The 13,906-nt window shown below is 50.7% G+C and overlaps 1 protein-coding gene across 1 annotated transcript in view; it reads left to right on the top strand.

Moving 5' to 3' along the window:
* LOC138504877 (aminopeptidase Ey-like) overlaps positions 1–13,906 on the top strand; it is a 170,436-nt gene that overhangs the window by 134,839 nt on the left and 21,691 nt on the right. The window contains exon 17 of the mRNA XM_069625289.1: positions 10,868–11,035. Coding sequence (XP_069481390.1) covers positions 10,868–11,035 — 168 coding nt within the window. The remainder of the gene's footprint in view (positions 1–10,867; positions 11,036–13,906) is intronic.

Consider the following 13,906-nt stretch of genomic DNA (forward strand, 5'->3'; position numbering starts at 1 on the left):
CAAGGCCAGGCCAGGTGACTGAGTCTCCTTGTACCCTGGGTGAGTCTCCCTTCCCCAGATTGAATCAGGATTCCAACAAATAGTTCAAAAGAATAAGGAAATCCCGTCTTGCTACAACGTTCCATGAAGTCTCTTACTTGGACTTGACCAACAGTTCAAAATGTTCAACAAATCTTCGATCTCAGATCATCAAGATCAACAAAAAGGCTTCTGTCCGAATGATTCTTAAACAGTTCACAAAACCCTTGCATCAGCAGTGTCGGGTTGTCAGGAAGATTCCACAACTATTCACAATGTGTTTTTGTGGTCTTTCCACTTCTCCTTCTGCATCAAACATTTTGACCACACCACAGTACTTCAATGACTTCTGCCTGGTTCACTCGTCTGCCAGGCCTATGCCACAAGGTCCCTTGTCCGGGTGTAGTCCCCTGCCAGGACCAGTAAAATGATTGCTACCTCACCAACTACTTCCGTGGTTTAGTTTTTCTTCACACAACTCAGAAAGTCTTATGATTTGGTCAACAAGTTTGACTACTTCTTCAGGGAAAACATGAGACACATCGGTGCTGTTGATTGCCACATGCAATGCAGGTTATGTTCTTCTCCTCCTGAATGCCTTCTGTCATGAGGGCAGCCTTCCTGCCATTCTTGTATTCCCACTGTCGCGCCAACCAGGTACTGATGAGGGTTCTCGTCTATTCCTGCTCTTCTTTGGTTTAGGCAATGATTGTTCAAATCACTGCCCCCTATCAGCTCTCCCGCTGACAATAGGGTCCACCAAATACTGCTTCCTAATGGCATTCTCTGGATTTTGGTAACAGTTTTTTATATTGGTTTCTAACAACATTGCCCTCTCGTGTTGATCATAGGAGTTTTCACCTTTATTCATGGACGTAATTTTGGAAGGGGGCTTTTTATTCGCAATGTATTACTTGTAACAGTTTCATCATCGTCAAGATAATTATCCTTAAGAAAGAAAAGCTCCTTCTGACAAGAAGCTGGTATGGACTCTGGCATCACTGACACTTCCTCCTCTGAGAAAGACGAATACTGCGTCCCTCCCAACAGAGTCCTCCCGTTGCCTTGGATACCTTCTCCTCCCAGGTGATCCTCACAGTTAATACCACCACCAGGGTCAGGATCAGGAAGCAGCTGCCTTTCCCTGGCCACCCTGGAGGAGACTTTAGGTCGGGTTTTTGTGAGGGCTCCACAGGATTCATCACAAAGCCCCATTACCGAGAACGAATACGGCCAAATAACCTGTTCTCTGGGTAGTTATCCCCCTGGGAGGATCTAGAGCACGTTTTTCCTCACTGTACCTTTCACAGAGGGCAAATGCCCATTTGCACATCAGTCTGGTCTCACCCACTTGGGCAGCCCAGCACTGAAATGCTAGATAATTCTCCTCTGAACAAGAGTACCAACAGCAAACCCCAGACACGTGTTTCGGCCTAGTCGAGCCTCATCGGTGAGGTGGAGCTGTGCCTCTCTATGCACAGTGAGCAAGGGGTCCGCGTCTGGATTACCCATGGTAACTTAGGGTAAAACCTCAAGCCCCTAAACATTCACAAAGCGGTCTGGGAGCCCCTCTACCAAGAACTAACCGGGCCAGAATTACCTGTTCTTTGGGAAGGTACCCACTCGGGTACCGTGAGCTAAAACGTGCCTGCAGAGTTTTCTGAGAGGGAAACCTCGTTTAGAACCGCTTATTTGAACCATCTTCATTCTTAGTAGAGGGGGTGCCACAGTTGTGCAGCATTTTGAAGAATATATATGGTGCCCGTTCTCCCAATGGAATTTGGACCTGGAATATTACCTTGCCGAGCCAGTGCATCGGCACACAACACTGCATGTGGCTGAAGACATTCATTGTGCAGTGTGGGGGCAAGCCGTCTGCACAGGCCTGAGATAAAGCATGGTTTTATAAATACTATAGGTCTCTCTAGTAGCAGCCGAGAGGCTCATGTTACAGGGTAATGCAAACATCCTTCTAGATGGGGGGACATCTTGAGGCTGTATTACTTGCACCTGTTACTAAACCCCTCTGATGTCACATGTAGGTACCGTTGTTCTCCCACAGGCTTTCAGGGGCTGAAGATTGACACATGTTTGCTAAGTAGCCCCTGGCAGAGCAGTCTGCTGTGCCAGGCCCGCCCTGCAGCCCTCATCTCAACTCAGGCAAGGAACAATTGCAGTGTTTTCCACACAGATTCTGTAGCTGAGCACTGCATGTGTGCTCGCCGAAGTGTGCTCACCGCATGTGTGCTGCCACGTGTTGCAGATTGGCGAACACGAATTCAATCCAAGATAGTCGTGGGCTGTCAGTGTGCTTCCTGCAAAGTAAATTAAATCACAAATGTAACTCTAGACTGCTGACTACAACATTTTTTAAATGGCGGTGTTTTGTGGCACTGCATGTTTGCACATGTTTGCACATCATGCATAGCAACAACACACGCGCCTGTGTCAAACACTAATGAAAGCAGGGGCCTAATCACAGAGGCTCTGCGGGGCTGTGAATAAGAGGAACTCCTAGGGCAGTTTGCAGCCATCCCCCGTTGGGCCTCATTAGGCGTGCAATGCTGAAGCAGTCCCTGTGTTTAGGCTGAACTCATATGGAGTGGCGCTGCTCGCAGTCCTGCGTGTATGACGTGACCACACCACGCGCACTGCACTGGAAGCTCGGCCAGCAGAGCCTGGCTGAAAGGGCGCAGGGGGGTGTCGGTATTTTTAGCTTCTGTGGACTTTTGGATTGTAGTGCTGCACTTCTTCACATGCAGCTTCCTCTTAAGTGGCATCACACGGGCATATTATGGCGTCCCAGCACATACGGTGGCACAAGGCAATGTGAGGGTATTTCATGACAACATTCAGTGGATGTTTGTGGACACTCCGAACAGGCATTCTTTGTTCGTTTAGATCACACTGTTTTAAGTGGACCTCTCCAGTGGCGTCACTAGACGGGAGCCTGGGGGGGCGGGGCCCCCCTGTGAATCCCTGTGCCCCCCCTTGTGCCCCCCACCTAAGACGAGCAGTGACCCTGTTCTCCCCTTACTTTTGTCTGTGCCCCCCTACTTTTGTCTCTGACCCCCTCTGTGCCCCTCCTAAATGTGATTCCTTGCGACGCCACTGATCCCGCCCCCCAAAACCTGGTGTTGTACTCTGCCCCTCTCAAACCCAAAATGCTACATCTGCGATGTGCAAAATAGTCCATTCAAGATTTCTGGAAAAGATCCGGGGCTGCACTAAGGTCGGGACTGTCCTCACTCGGGGCTGGGTGGCCTTTTGGCAGTAGCCCCTGAGCTTCTAGTACAGGCATAAGACCCCAGGGCTATAGCCCAAATCCCCCCCCCCCCCGCAACGCCACTGAAGCAGCACCTTTCTCTCCAGGACAGACCACTTCATCGAGGGACAGCACTTCTCTGCCATTTAGAAAAAGCTGCACCTCAGACACCGAGCAATGCCTTCAATGTTCCATGCAATAGTTAAACTGCAGCCACCACTATTAAAACAAGTTTCACAATGAAATGCCTCTTCAGGGAAAACCTATAAAGAACTGATGCATAGCGTTGCTGATGCATAGAGTTGCTTCTATAAAGAACTGATGCATAGTGTTGCTGATGCATAGAGTTGCTGTTATAAAGAACTGATGCATGCAGTTGCTGCAATAAAGAACTGATGCATAGCATTGCTGACGCATAGAGTCGCTGCTATAATGACGCATAGAGTTGCTGCATAAAGAACTTGCGCATAGAGTTGCTGCTATGAAGAACTGACGCATAGAGTTTGTGCTATAAAGAACTGACGCATACAGTTGCTGACGCATACAGTTGCTGCTATAAAGACTCACGCATAGAGTTGCTGCATAAAGAACTGACGCATAGAGTTGCTGCTATAAAGAACTGATGCATAGAGTTGCTGCTATAAAGAACTGATGCATAGAGTTGCTCACGCATAGAGTTGCTGCTATAAAGAACTGATGCATAGAGTTGCTCACGCATAGAGTTGCTGCATAAAGAACTGACACATAGAGTTTCTACTATAAAGAACTGACACATAGAGTTGCTGATGCATAGAGTTGCTGCTATAAAGAACTGATGCATAGAGTTGCTGCTATAAGGAACTGACACATAGAGTTGCTGCTATAAAGAACTGATGCATAGAGTTGCTGCTATAAAGAACTGAGGCATAGAGTTGCAGCATAAAGAACTCGCGCATAGAGTTGCTGACGCATAGAGTTTCTGTTGCATAGAGTTGCTGCTATAAGGAACTGACGCATAGAGTTGCTGACTCATAGAGTTGCTCATGCATAGCATAGAGTTGCTGCTATAAAGAACTCACGCATAGAGTTGCTGCATAAAGAACTGACGCACAGAGTTGCTGCTATAAAGAATTGAGGCATAGAGTTGCTGCAAAAAGAACTCACGCATAGAGTTGCTGACGCGTAGAGTTGCTGTTGCATAGAGTTGCTGCTATAAAGAACTGATGCATACAGTTGCTGTTGCATAGAGTTGCTGCATAAAGAACTGATGCATAGAGTTGCTGACGCATAGAGTTGCTGTTGCATAGAGTTGCTGCTATAAAGAACTGAGGCATAGAGTTGCTGCATAAAGAACTTGCGCATAGAGTTGCTGATGCATAAAGTTGCTGTTGCATAGAGTTGCTGCTATAAAGAACTGATGCATAGAGTTGCTGCATAAAGAACTGACACATAGAATTGCTGTTGCATAGAGTTGCTCCATAAAGAACTGACGCATAGAGTTCCTGCTATAAAGAACTGAGGCATAGAGTTGCTGCATAAAGAACTAGCGCATAGAGTTGCTGACGCATAAAGTTGCTGTTGCATAGACTTGCTGCTATAAAGAACTGATGCATAGAGTTGCTGCATAAAGAACTGACGCATAGAGTTGCTGTTTCATAGAGTTTGTGCATAAAGAACTGACCGATAGAGTTGCTGTTGCATAGAGTTTCTGCATAAAGAACTGACACATAGAGTTGTTGTTATATATAGTTTCTGCATAAAGAACTGACGCATAGAGTTGCTGGCGCATAGAGTTACTGCATAAAGAACTGATGCATGGAGTTGCTGTTGCATAGAGTTTCTGCATAAAGAACTGACGTGTAGAGTTGCTGTTGCATAGAGTTGCTACATAAAGAACTGACGCAGAGAGTTGCTTCTATAAAGAACTGAGGCATAGGGCCTCATTACACGTTGTGTGGTAAAAACCTCAAAATACCGGCATGGCGCTATCAACGTGTCCGCCCTCGCAAGAGGGCGCTAATAACGTACCATTACGAGTACGCGGACACGAGCATAGCGCCATGCCGGTAAACCCCCTACCGCCATGGCGGTAAAGACCCAAAAAAGTCACTTACCGCCCTCGACGAAAGTGCAGATTGCACCTCCGCCGTCCTGCTGCATGCAAATAGCGGTCACCGCAATTAGCGGTGACCGTTAAATTGCGGAACCGGAAATAGCATCATCGCACAGGAAGGGAAAAGAGCACGGCGGCCATCTTCAAAAACACAATCCATTGCCATCCTCTGCCCCCTGGACCTGTTTGGAGTCGTTAGCAGTTGAAAATCATCCGGGACACCTTCAACATGCTCAAGGCATTCAAGAAAAGCACTGACAGGCAGGGCAAAGAAAAATTTACAGCAGAGGAGTTGGACATGCTGACCCAGACCCTGGCTGAGAATACTGAGGTTGTTTTTGCCAATGACATGCGGCGGCCAACACTACTTAAAAAAAAAGCCATCTGGGAAGAAGTTGCAGTGAAAGTCAGTGCAGTGGGCACCAGCACCCGTACTGTGCGTGAGTGCAGGAAAAGGTGGGACGACCTCAGACTGTGGGTGAGGGGCATCCTTGCCGAAAACCACCGAATAGCCAGTGCAGGTGGAGCTGGTTCACCCATCAGACTTAGAGAATGGGAGGAGACCTGTGGAAACCTAATCGCTGTGGAATCCATTAAGGGAGTAGGCACTATGGAGCTAGGCGTGGGTACCACTTCGTATGGAGGTGAGTGTACACATGACAGGATGCGATGGGAATGTACTGTTCCCCCCATATGTGAGCACAGACTCCTCTCATGCATGGCCACACATCCACACATGCATCCATCCCTCACCATGTCAGTGTCAGACCCAAACACACACACATGCACACATCACCAGAGACAAGTTCCAAACACAACCATGCATGGATGAGGCACTGAACTGGCACATAACCTGCATCCACATCTACTAAGTCCCAATGGCCACAACTGCATCATTGATGTATTCTGCATTAAGAATATTGAAACGCAACCAATGCCATCCCCCTTCTCGTCCCTGACAGGCTCACATACAGATGGTGAGGATGCCTCAAATGCATCCCAGGCACCAGCTACGAGTAAGAGGCCAAAGGCACAGGACTCGGAGGACACCCCCACAACATCAAGGGGCAAGGGGGGAAGGTCACAGCTGATGAGTGTGAAACATCGTAGGAGATCCACTGCCAGGGCAGAAGTAGCTGCACCACAAACTGCAGCCCCACCACCGGAGGTGAACCCACAGCCACCAATACCAGCCACCGAGGGCCCACCATCAGCTGCGGCAAGCTCCGCTGGAGAGGCAGCCGCCACTGCCCCCCTATCTGATCCTGAGGACACTATAGTTGGCCCAATGGAGATGCACACCCCAAGCCCCCCTAGAATCCCAGAGCCAGCACCATTCCAGACACCTGGGTCTGATGTTACTGTTGAGGACAACAATCCAGCCATAATGTCCCCCATGGTGGCTTCACCTGCTGCAATGGATGCATCTGAGGGCACAGCATCCAGTGCACCATCACCCAGCACTGCCCTCCATCTGCCCACCATCCTGCAGCGTCAACAGGAACTGACTGTGCTGGTGGGCCAGCATGTTGAGGAGGCTGCCCATCTCAGGGAGGATATTGTGGAGACGCCAAGGCACTCCACTGAGAGGATGGACGCCTGTACTGACAGGCTGTGTGACGAGATATCCAGGCTCAGGGAGGTCCTTGCTCGCATAGCCGACACAATGGACCGCCACTTCTCAAAACCAGGACAGTCTGCCCCATCGTCATCTGCCGGGTCAACACAGACAAGCCCCCTCCGCCGCTCAACACGCACCACCAGGAGCACGTCTGGCCATCCTCCAAATGCTGCTACAGACAATGGCCAATAGGGGGTTAATGGCGAGTCCTCTGCGTGCATGGGCCAACGCAAACATGGCAGACACATGAGGAACTGTTGTGGGGGGTGGGGGGAAGGGTGTCATGGGTCTGTTGTGGGGGGTGGGGGGTAGGGTGTTATGGGTCTGTTGTGGGGGGTTGGGGGAAGGGTGTTATGGGTCTGTTGTGGGGGGTGGGGGGAAGGGTGTTATGGGTCTGTTGTGGGGGGTGGGGGGAAGGGTGTTATGGGTCTGTTGTGGGGGGTAGGGGGAAGGGTGTTATGGGTCTGTTGTGGGGGGTGGGGGAAGGGTGTTATGGGTCTGTTGTGGGGGGTAGCGGGAAGGGTGTTATGGGTCTGTTGTGGGGGGTGGGGGGAAGGGTGTTATGGGTCTGTTGTGGGGGGTGGGGGGAAGGGTGGTGGGATGTTTGGGGACATGCACTTTTTTATCTTTCCATTACTTAATACACTGGTGTCTAATCAAAACACAGGCTTGGACATCTTCATTGTGTTTGTGTACTTTATTGGAGACAGTGTTCATTGCGTACTTCTAAACATACACCAGTGCATCACTACCCATGTCCATGTGACAGTACCAAAATATGTCCCTCAGAATATTTGGTTGATCAGATGCTGTCTCACAGCACGTCCCTCCTGGCCATCCCCTCTTGCATGTCCTGCATCCCCTTCACCTCCGTCCTCATCAGCTTCATCATCCTCATCAGGTGCTTCTATTTCAACGTCAGGGAGCAGTGGCACATTCCGTCTGATACACATATTGTGCAGCATGACACATGCCATGGTGATCTTGGCCACTTTCTCATGGCCATACAGGAGAGCGCCACCAGACCTGCTAATGCACCTAAACCGTGATTTCAAAAGGCCAAAAGTCTGTTCGATCACGATGCGGTTACGGGTATGTGCACGTTTGTATTCCTCTTCGTGCCTGTTCTGTGGGTTCCGTACAGGTGTGAGGAGCCAGCTCTTCAGGGGATAGCCGGCATCACCAGTATGGGAGAACGAATGGGGTCCTGTTACTGTTCACCTGCAGAGCAGCCTGTTCATATCACACAAATTGACATTGCATAGGGATTCCAGTACACAGTCAATGGCATACACGCAGATGGTCTGTGTGACAGCAATGTGCAAGGGTGAGCTCGACCCTGCAAGTAGACATGCCCCATTACTGTCTACAACAGTAATTGACATGTCCTGGGTGAGGCGAGGTCTTAGGTGTCCCTGGGCCCAGGCAGATTTTGTTCCTCACTGTTGTTGTACTGCCATTCCAACATAGATGTTGCCATGCAGTGAGGCATCACTTCAGTGGTGGTAAAGGTGCGTGGTGAAATGCAAAGTGTATGGCTAGGGCTGATCCTTTAGAATGCATCATACGGCACATTGCATTATTGATGTTATGCTGGACTGATTCCAGACGACTATCTTCATGGCACGTATGGAATCTGGCCATTTTGTGGCATACACTGTTGTGCAATGTGTATGTGAATGGATGTTTGATGCTACTAGACCTGGAATTTCTGGTGTGTAGCGTAGCTCATACTTGCATGTCGGTTCATCTGTAGTATGTTGCGGCCTTCCCAGATGGACATTGGCGTACATCTGCATGTGCATTTCCTAGACAGCTGACAAGCTACACCCAGTTGGAGTATGTACCCCCCCAATCACACCCAGTTGGAGTATGTATCTCTCCCACCCCCCCAATCACACCCAGTTGGAGTATGTATCTCTTCCACCCCCCCAATCACACCCAGTTGGTGTATGTATCTCTCCCACCCACCCAATCACACCCAGTTGGAGTATGTATCTCCCCCCCAATCACACCCAGTTGGAGTATGTATCTCCCCCCCAATCACACCCAGTTGGAGTATGTATCCCCCCCAATCACACCCAGTTGAAGTATGTACCCCCCCCAATCACACCCAGTTGGAGTATGTATCTCTCCCCCCCCAATCACACCCCGTTGGAGTATGTTTCTCTCCCCCCCCCAATCACACTGCCATGTGCTTGCCCTGCTACTCACCAAGTAGCCACGAACGTTGTGCAGTTTGTCGCTCCTTGTAGCGTGGGATAGTTGAGTTCCGCAGGACCATGGAGTCATGGGTTGATCCGGGAAATTGGGCACAGCAATGTGTGATTGTCTTGTTGGCGTCACATACCATTTGGACATTGATGGAGTGGAATTGCTTCCTGTTTCGGTAGACCACTTCATTGCGATGTGGGACCACCAATTCCACATGTGTACAGTCGATGGCCCCGATGCAACTTGGGATGCCTGCCAGTGAATAGAATCCAACTTTTGTGTTTGCAATCTCCTGTGCAGTCCGTGGCATGGTTATGTGTTCAGGTGCATGCTTCAGGAGGGCATCGAGTACCTGGTTCAGCGTGCGTGAGAATACTGGTTGGGAGATGCCATGCATCTGGGCCACTGTATGCTGGTAGGTGCCTGTGGCCAGGAAGTGGAGCACAGTCACCACCTTGAGTAGAGGGGGGATGGCAGTTCTGATGTCTATGAGGCTCACAATGTTGTTGTGTATCATGTTCACGATGCTGGTGATGTATCCCGGTCCAGACGGTACAGGGTGTGTATCTGCTCAGGGGTTAGGTTAAATGGACTGGCTCTGATCCTGGGGATTGGTGGGTGCCTCTGTGGTATGATTAGGTGCCGTGGTGGTGCTTGCTGTGCCGGTCTTGCCCTCCTCCTCCTCCCCCTGCGTCTTCTTTGTGCTGCCTGTTGTTGTTGCAGCTGCGCTGCAATCATGTCCTCCAGCCCATGTAATGCTGCTAGTATTGGAACCATCTTGTTGCTGGAAGGGGTGTGTGAAGGGGTGTGGTGTGCTCCTTTTGAGCTGCCACAGTCTCCATTGCCTCCACCTGTGCTGATTGTGTCCACCTGTGGCAGGTGGGAACACTGCTCAGTTCTCTTAACGTGTGGTTCGCGATGCTGGTATTTGCGCCATGGCGGTAAGGGGTTTGGGGGGCTTTACCATGCCGCTATTGGTGTGTCCGCTCAACTTGTGATGCTGTGCTAATAACGGCATGGCGTAAATTACAGGATGGTGGGTCGCGCGCACGCGTACTGCCCGCTATTAGTGGCACCGTACTTAGCGGTGCCGCTAATAGCGGTGTGTCGGGTCGTGATTCGCATGGGGATTTAACGTTACCGGTATTTCATTACTGGTAACGTTAAATCCCTACCGCCTACCGTGTAATGAGGCCCATAGAGTTGCTGCATAAAGAACTTGTGCATAGAGTTACTGACGCATAGAGTTGCTGTTGCATAGACTTGATGCTATAAAGAACTGACGCATAGAGTTGCTGGTGCATAGAGTTTCTGCATAAAGAACTGCGCATAGAGTTGCTGACGCATAGAGTTGCTGTTGCATAGGCTTGCTGCTATAAATAACTGATGCATAGAGTTGCTGCATAAAGAACTGACGCATAGAGTTGCTGTTTCATAGAGTTTCTGAATAAAGAACTGATGCATGGAGTTGATGTTGCATAGTTTCTGCATAAAGAACTGACGCATAGAGTTGCTGCTGTTTGTAACCCACAGGAGAGGCAGACAGCTAAACTTTTCAGAATAAAAGTCCAGACTTATTTGTTCACCTGCAGTTAAATGCATCTGTCCACGTGGCACGAGCTCAGTTTAATGACCGCTAATGTTTTTCATCTTTCAGGATAACGCCAAACCTAAGGTCCGCCATCTACTGCCAGGCGATAGCACGAGGCGGAGAAGAGGAGTGGAACTTCGCCTGGGAGAGGTTCCAGAACGCCACGGTGGCCACGGAGGCCGACAAGCTGAGAGAGGCGATGGCCTGCAGCAGGGAGCCCTGGATCCTGACCAGGTCAGTGCACGCTTTTCGGTGCTGACATTCGTCATGGGCTCTTGAGTCTTGAGGTGCAGGCCGGTGGAAACCTTTACAGCACCGAACAGTTCTCAGTACCAACGCCAGTGCCACTGAGATCCACTTAACAGGATCGCAATCAGCCAGTCTTCCAAGCACTGCTATGCGCGGGACACACTGATGCTCTGCACATACGTGCTTCCTCCTATCACTCTGCTCAGTGTACTGCAATCACACTGGCGAGCAGAGGTCATGCAGGTGCACTGGGAGCGTGCATAACATGGATGAAACATGTGATCCCTGTGGCCACGTGGGAAAGGCCCACTCACCCATTTCTAGTGTTGGCTCGTTTATAGCCCAGCCACTGATTGCCAAATGTACAGGTGGTAAGTACTGTATGCACACGGCCTGTGCTGTGTGCATCTTTCCAGGTCTATTCTGCAGTATAGGGATAAGCACAAGGCTCCCCAATGCAGGGGCCGAGGGGAGCAGGGGTGCCTCCTGCAGAGGGGTGCAGAGGTGCTGTGACAAGCTGGATAGGGATAAGCACAGTGCTCCCCAATGTAGGGACAGAGGGGTGCAGAGGTGCTGTGACAAGCTGCATAGGGATAACACAATGCTCCCCAATGCAGGAGCAGGAGGGGTGGAGGGGTGCTGTGACAAGCTGCATAGGGATAACACAATGCTCCCCAATGCAGGTGCAGGAGGGGTGGAGGGGTGCCGTGACAAGCTGCATAGGGATAACACAATGCTCCCCAATGCAGGTGCAGGAGGGGTGCAGGGGTGCCGTGACAAGCTACATAGGGATAACACAATGCTCCCCAATGCAGGTGCAGGAGGGGTGCAGGAGTGCTGTGACAAGCTGCATAGGGATAACACAATGCTCCCCAATGGATGGGCAGAGAGGTGCAGGGGTGCTGTGACAAGCTGCATAGGGTTAAACACAAGGCTCCCCAATGCAGGGGCAGAGGGGTGCAGAGGTGCTGTGGCAAGCTGCATAGGGATAACACAATGCTCCCCAATGCAGGGGCAGAGGGGTGCAGAGGTGCTGTGGCAAGCTGCATAGGGATAACACAATGCTCCCCAAGCTGCATAGAGATAACACAATGCTCCCCAATGCAGGGGTAGAGGTGCTGTGGTAAGCTGCATAGGGATAACACAATGCTCCCCAATGCAGGGGCAGAGGAGTGCAGAGGTGCTGTGGCAAGCTGCATAGGGATAACACAATGTTCCCCAATGCAGGGGCAGAGGAGTGCAGAGGTGCTGTGGCAAGCTGCATAGGGATAACACAATGTTCCCCAATGCAGGGGCAGGAGGAGTGCAGAGGTGCTGTGGCAAGCTGCATAGGGATAACACAATGCTCCCCAAAGCAGGGGCAGAGGGGTGCAGAGGTGCTGTGGCAAGCTGCATAGGGATAACACAATGTTCCCCAATGCAGGGGCAGAGGGGTGCAGGCGTACTGTGACAAGCTGCATAGGGATAACACAATGCTCCCCAATGCAGGGGCAGAGGGGTGCAGAGGTGCTGTGGCAAGCTGCATAGGGATAACACAATGTTCCCCAATGCAGGGGCAGAGGAGTGCAGAGGTGCTGTGGCAAGCTGCATAGGGATAACACAATGTTCCCCAATGCAGGGGCAGAGGGGTGCAGAGGTGCTGTGGCAAGCTGCATAGGGATAACACAATGTTCCCCAATGCAGGGGCAGAGGAGTGCAGAGGTGCTGTGGCAAGCTGCATAGGGATAACACGATGTTCCCCAATGCAGGGGCAGAGGAGTGCAGAGGTGCTGTGGCAAGCTGCATAGGGATAACACGATGCTCCCCAATGCAGGGGCAGAGGAGTGCAGAGGTGCTGTGGCAAGCTGCATAGGGATAACACAATGTTCCCCAATGCAGGGGCAGAGGGGTGCAGAGGTGCTGTGGCAAGCTGCATAGGGATAACACAATGTTCCCCAATGCAGGGGCAGAGGAGTGCAGAGGTGCTGTGGCAAGCTGCATAGGGATAACACAATGTTCCCCAATGCAGGGGCAGAGGAGTGCAGAGGTGCTGTGGCAAGCTGCATAGGGATAACACAATGCTCCCCAAAGCAGGGGCAGAGGAGTGCAGAGGTGCTGTGGCAAGCTGCATAGGGATAACACAATGCTCCCCAATGCAGGGGCAGAGGAGTGCAGAGGTGCTGTGGCAAGCTGCATAGGGATAACACAATGCTCCCCAGTGCAGCGGTAGCGGGTTCCAGGTGTGCTGTGGTAGCAAAAGCCTTCTTTACATTTCAATCCCCTCTTCAAACCTGGTGGTCAATGGTATGAGCACCTGGAAGTGTGACCGCAATTCCTGGCAATGGCACGCACACTTGGTCCTCGAATGCCAATAACTCTTATATGAGGTGTACAAGAGCAAATGACAGCCCTATCAGAGCCTGTGGCAATGGCTGTCCAGTGGTGAATGGCTGACAATGCATATACAAAATCCCAATGTATTGACTTTTCTATGCACAGAAAGCTTTAACGCTGCCTTAGTCCAATTTTAAAATCACACAAGAAGCAGGTTTTGATACTTTTTATTCAACTAACTCAAGATACCTCAAAGGATTAATGCTCAGAGTCCTACCGACTTCTTTACCAGATGGGGCAGTGAGAAATTGTTTGTAATAGAAAGCCACAGCACACTGTGACGGTTCACACTACATGCTGTCACCCCGTCCCATGAGGGTAGGGAGGTGAGGCTGCTATCCAATGGTCCCACGGATGTTGGTATAATGAGGGAAGATCTCATGGGGAGGGACTCCCCCCTGGGCAGAAGGTCGACCATCTAAGCTGTAGCCCTTATAGGAACATTGCACCCACACACACGCTAGCCTCTTCTTTCACTGCTAA

Source organism: Ambystoma mexicanum, chromosome 11, assembly GCF_040938575.1.
Source record: "Ambystoma mexicanum isolate Mex_15411 chromosome 11, UKY_AmexF1_1, whole genome shotgun sequence".
In the NCBI taxonomy this organism is placed as follows: domain Eukaryota; kingdom Metazoa; phylum Chordata; class Amphibia; order Caudata; family Ambystomatidae; genus Ambystoma; species Ambystoma mexicanum.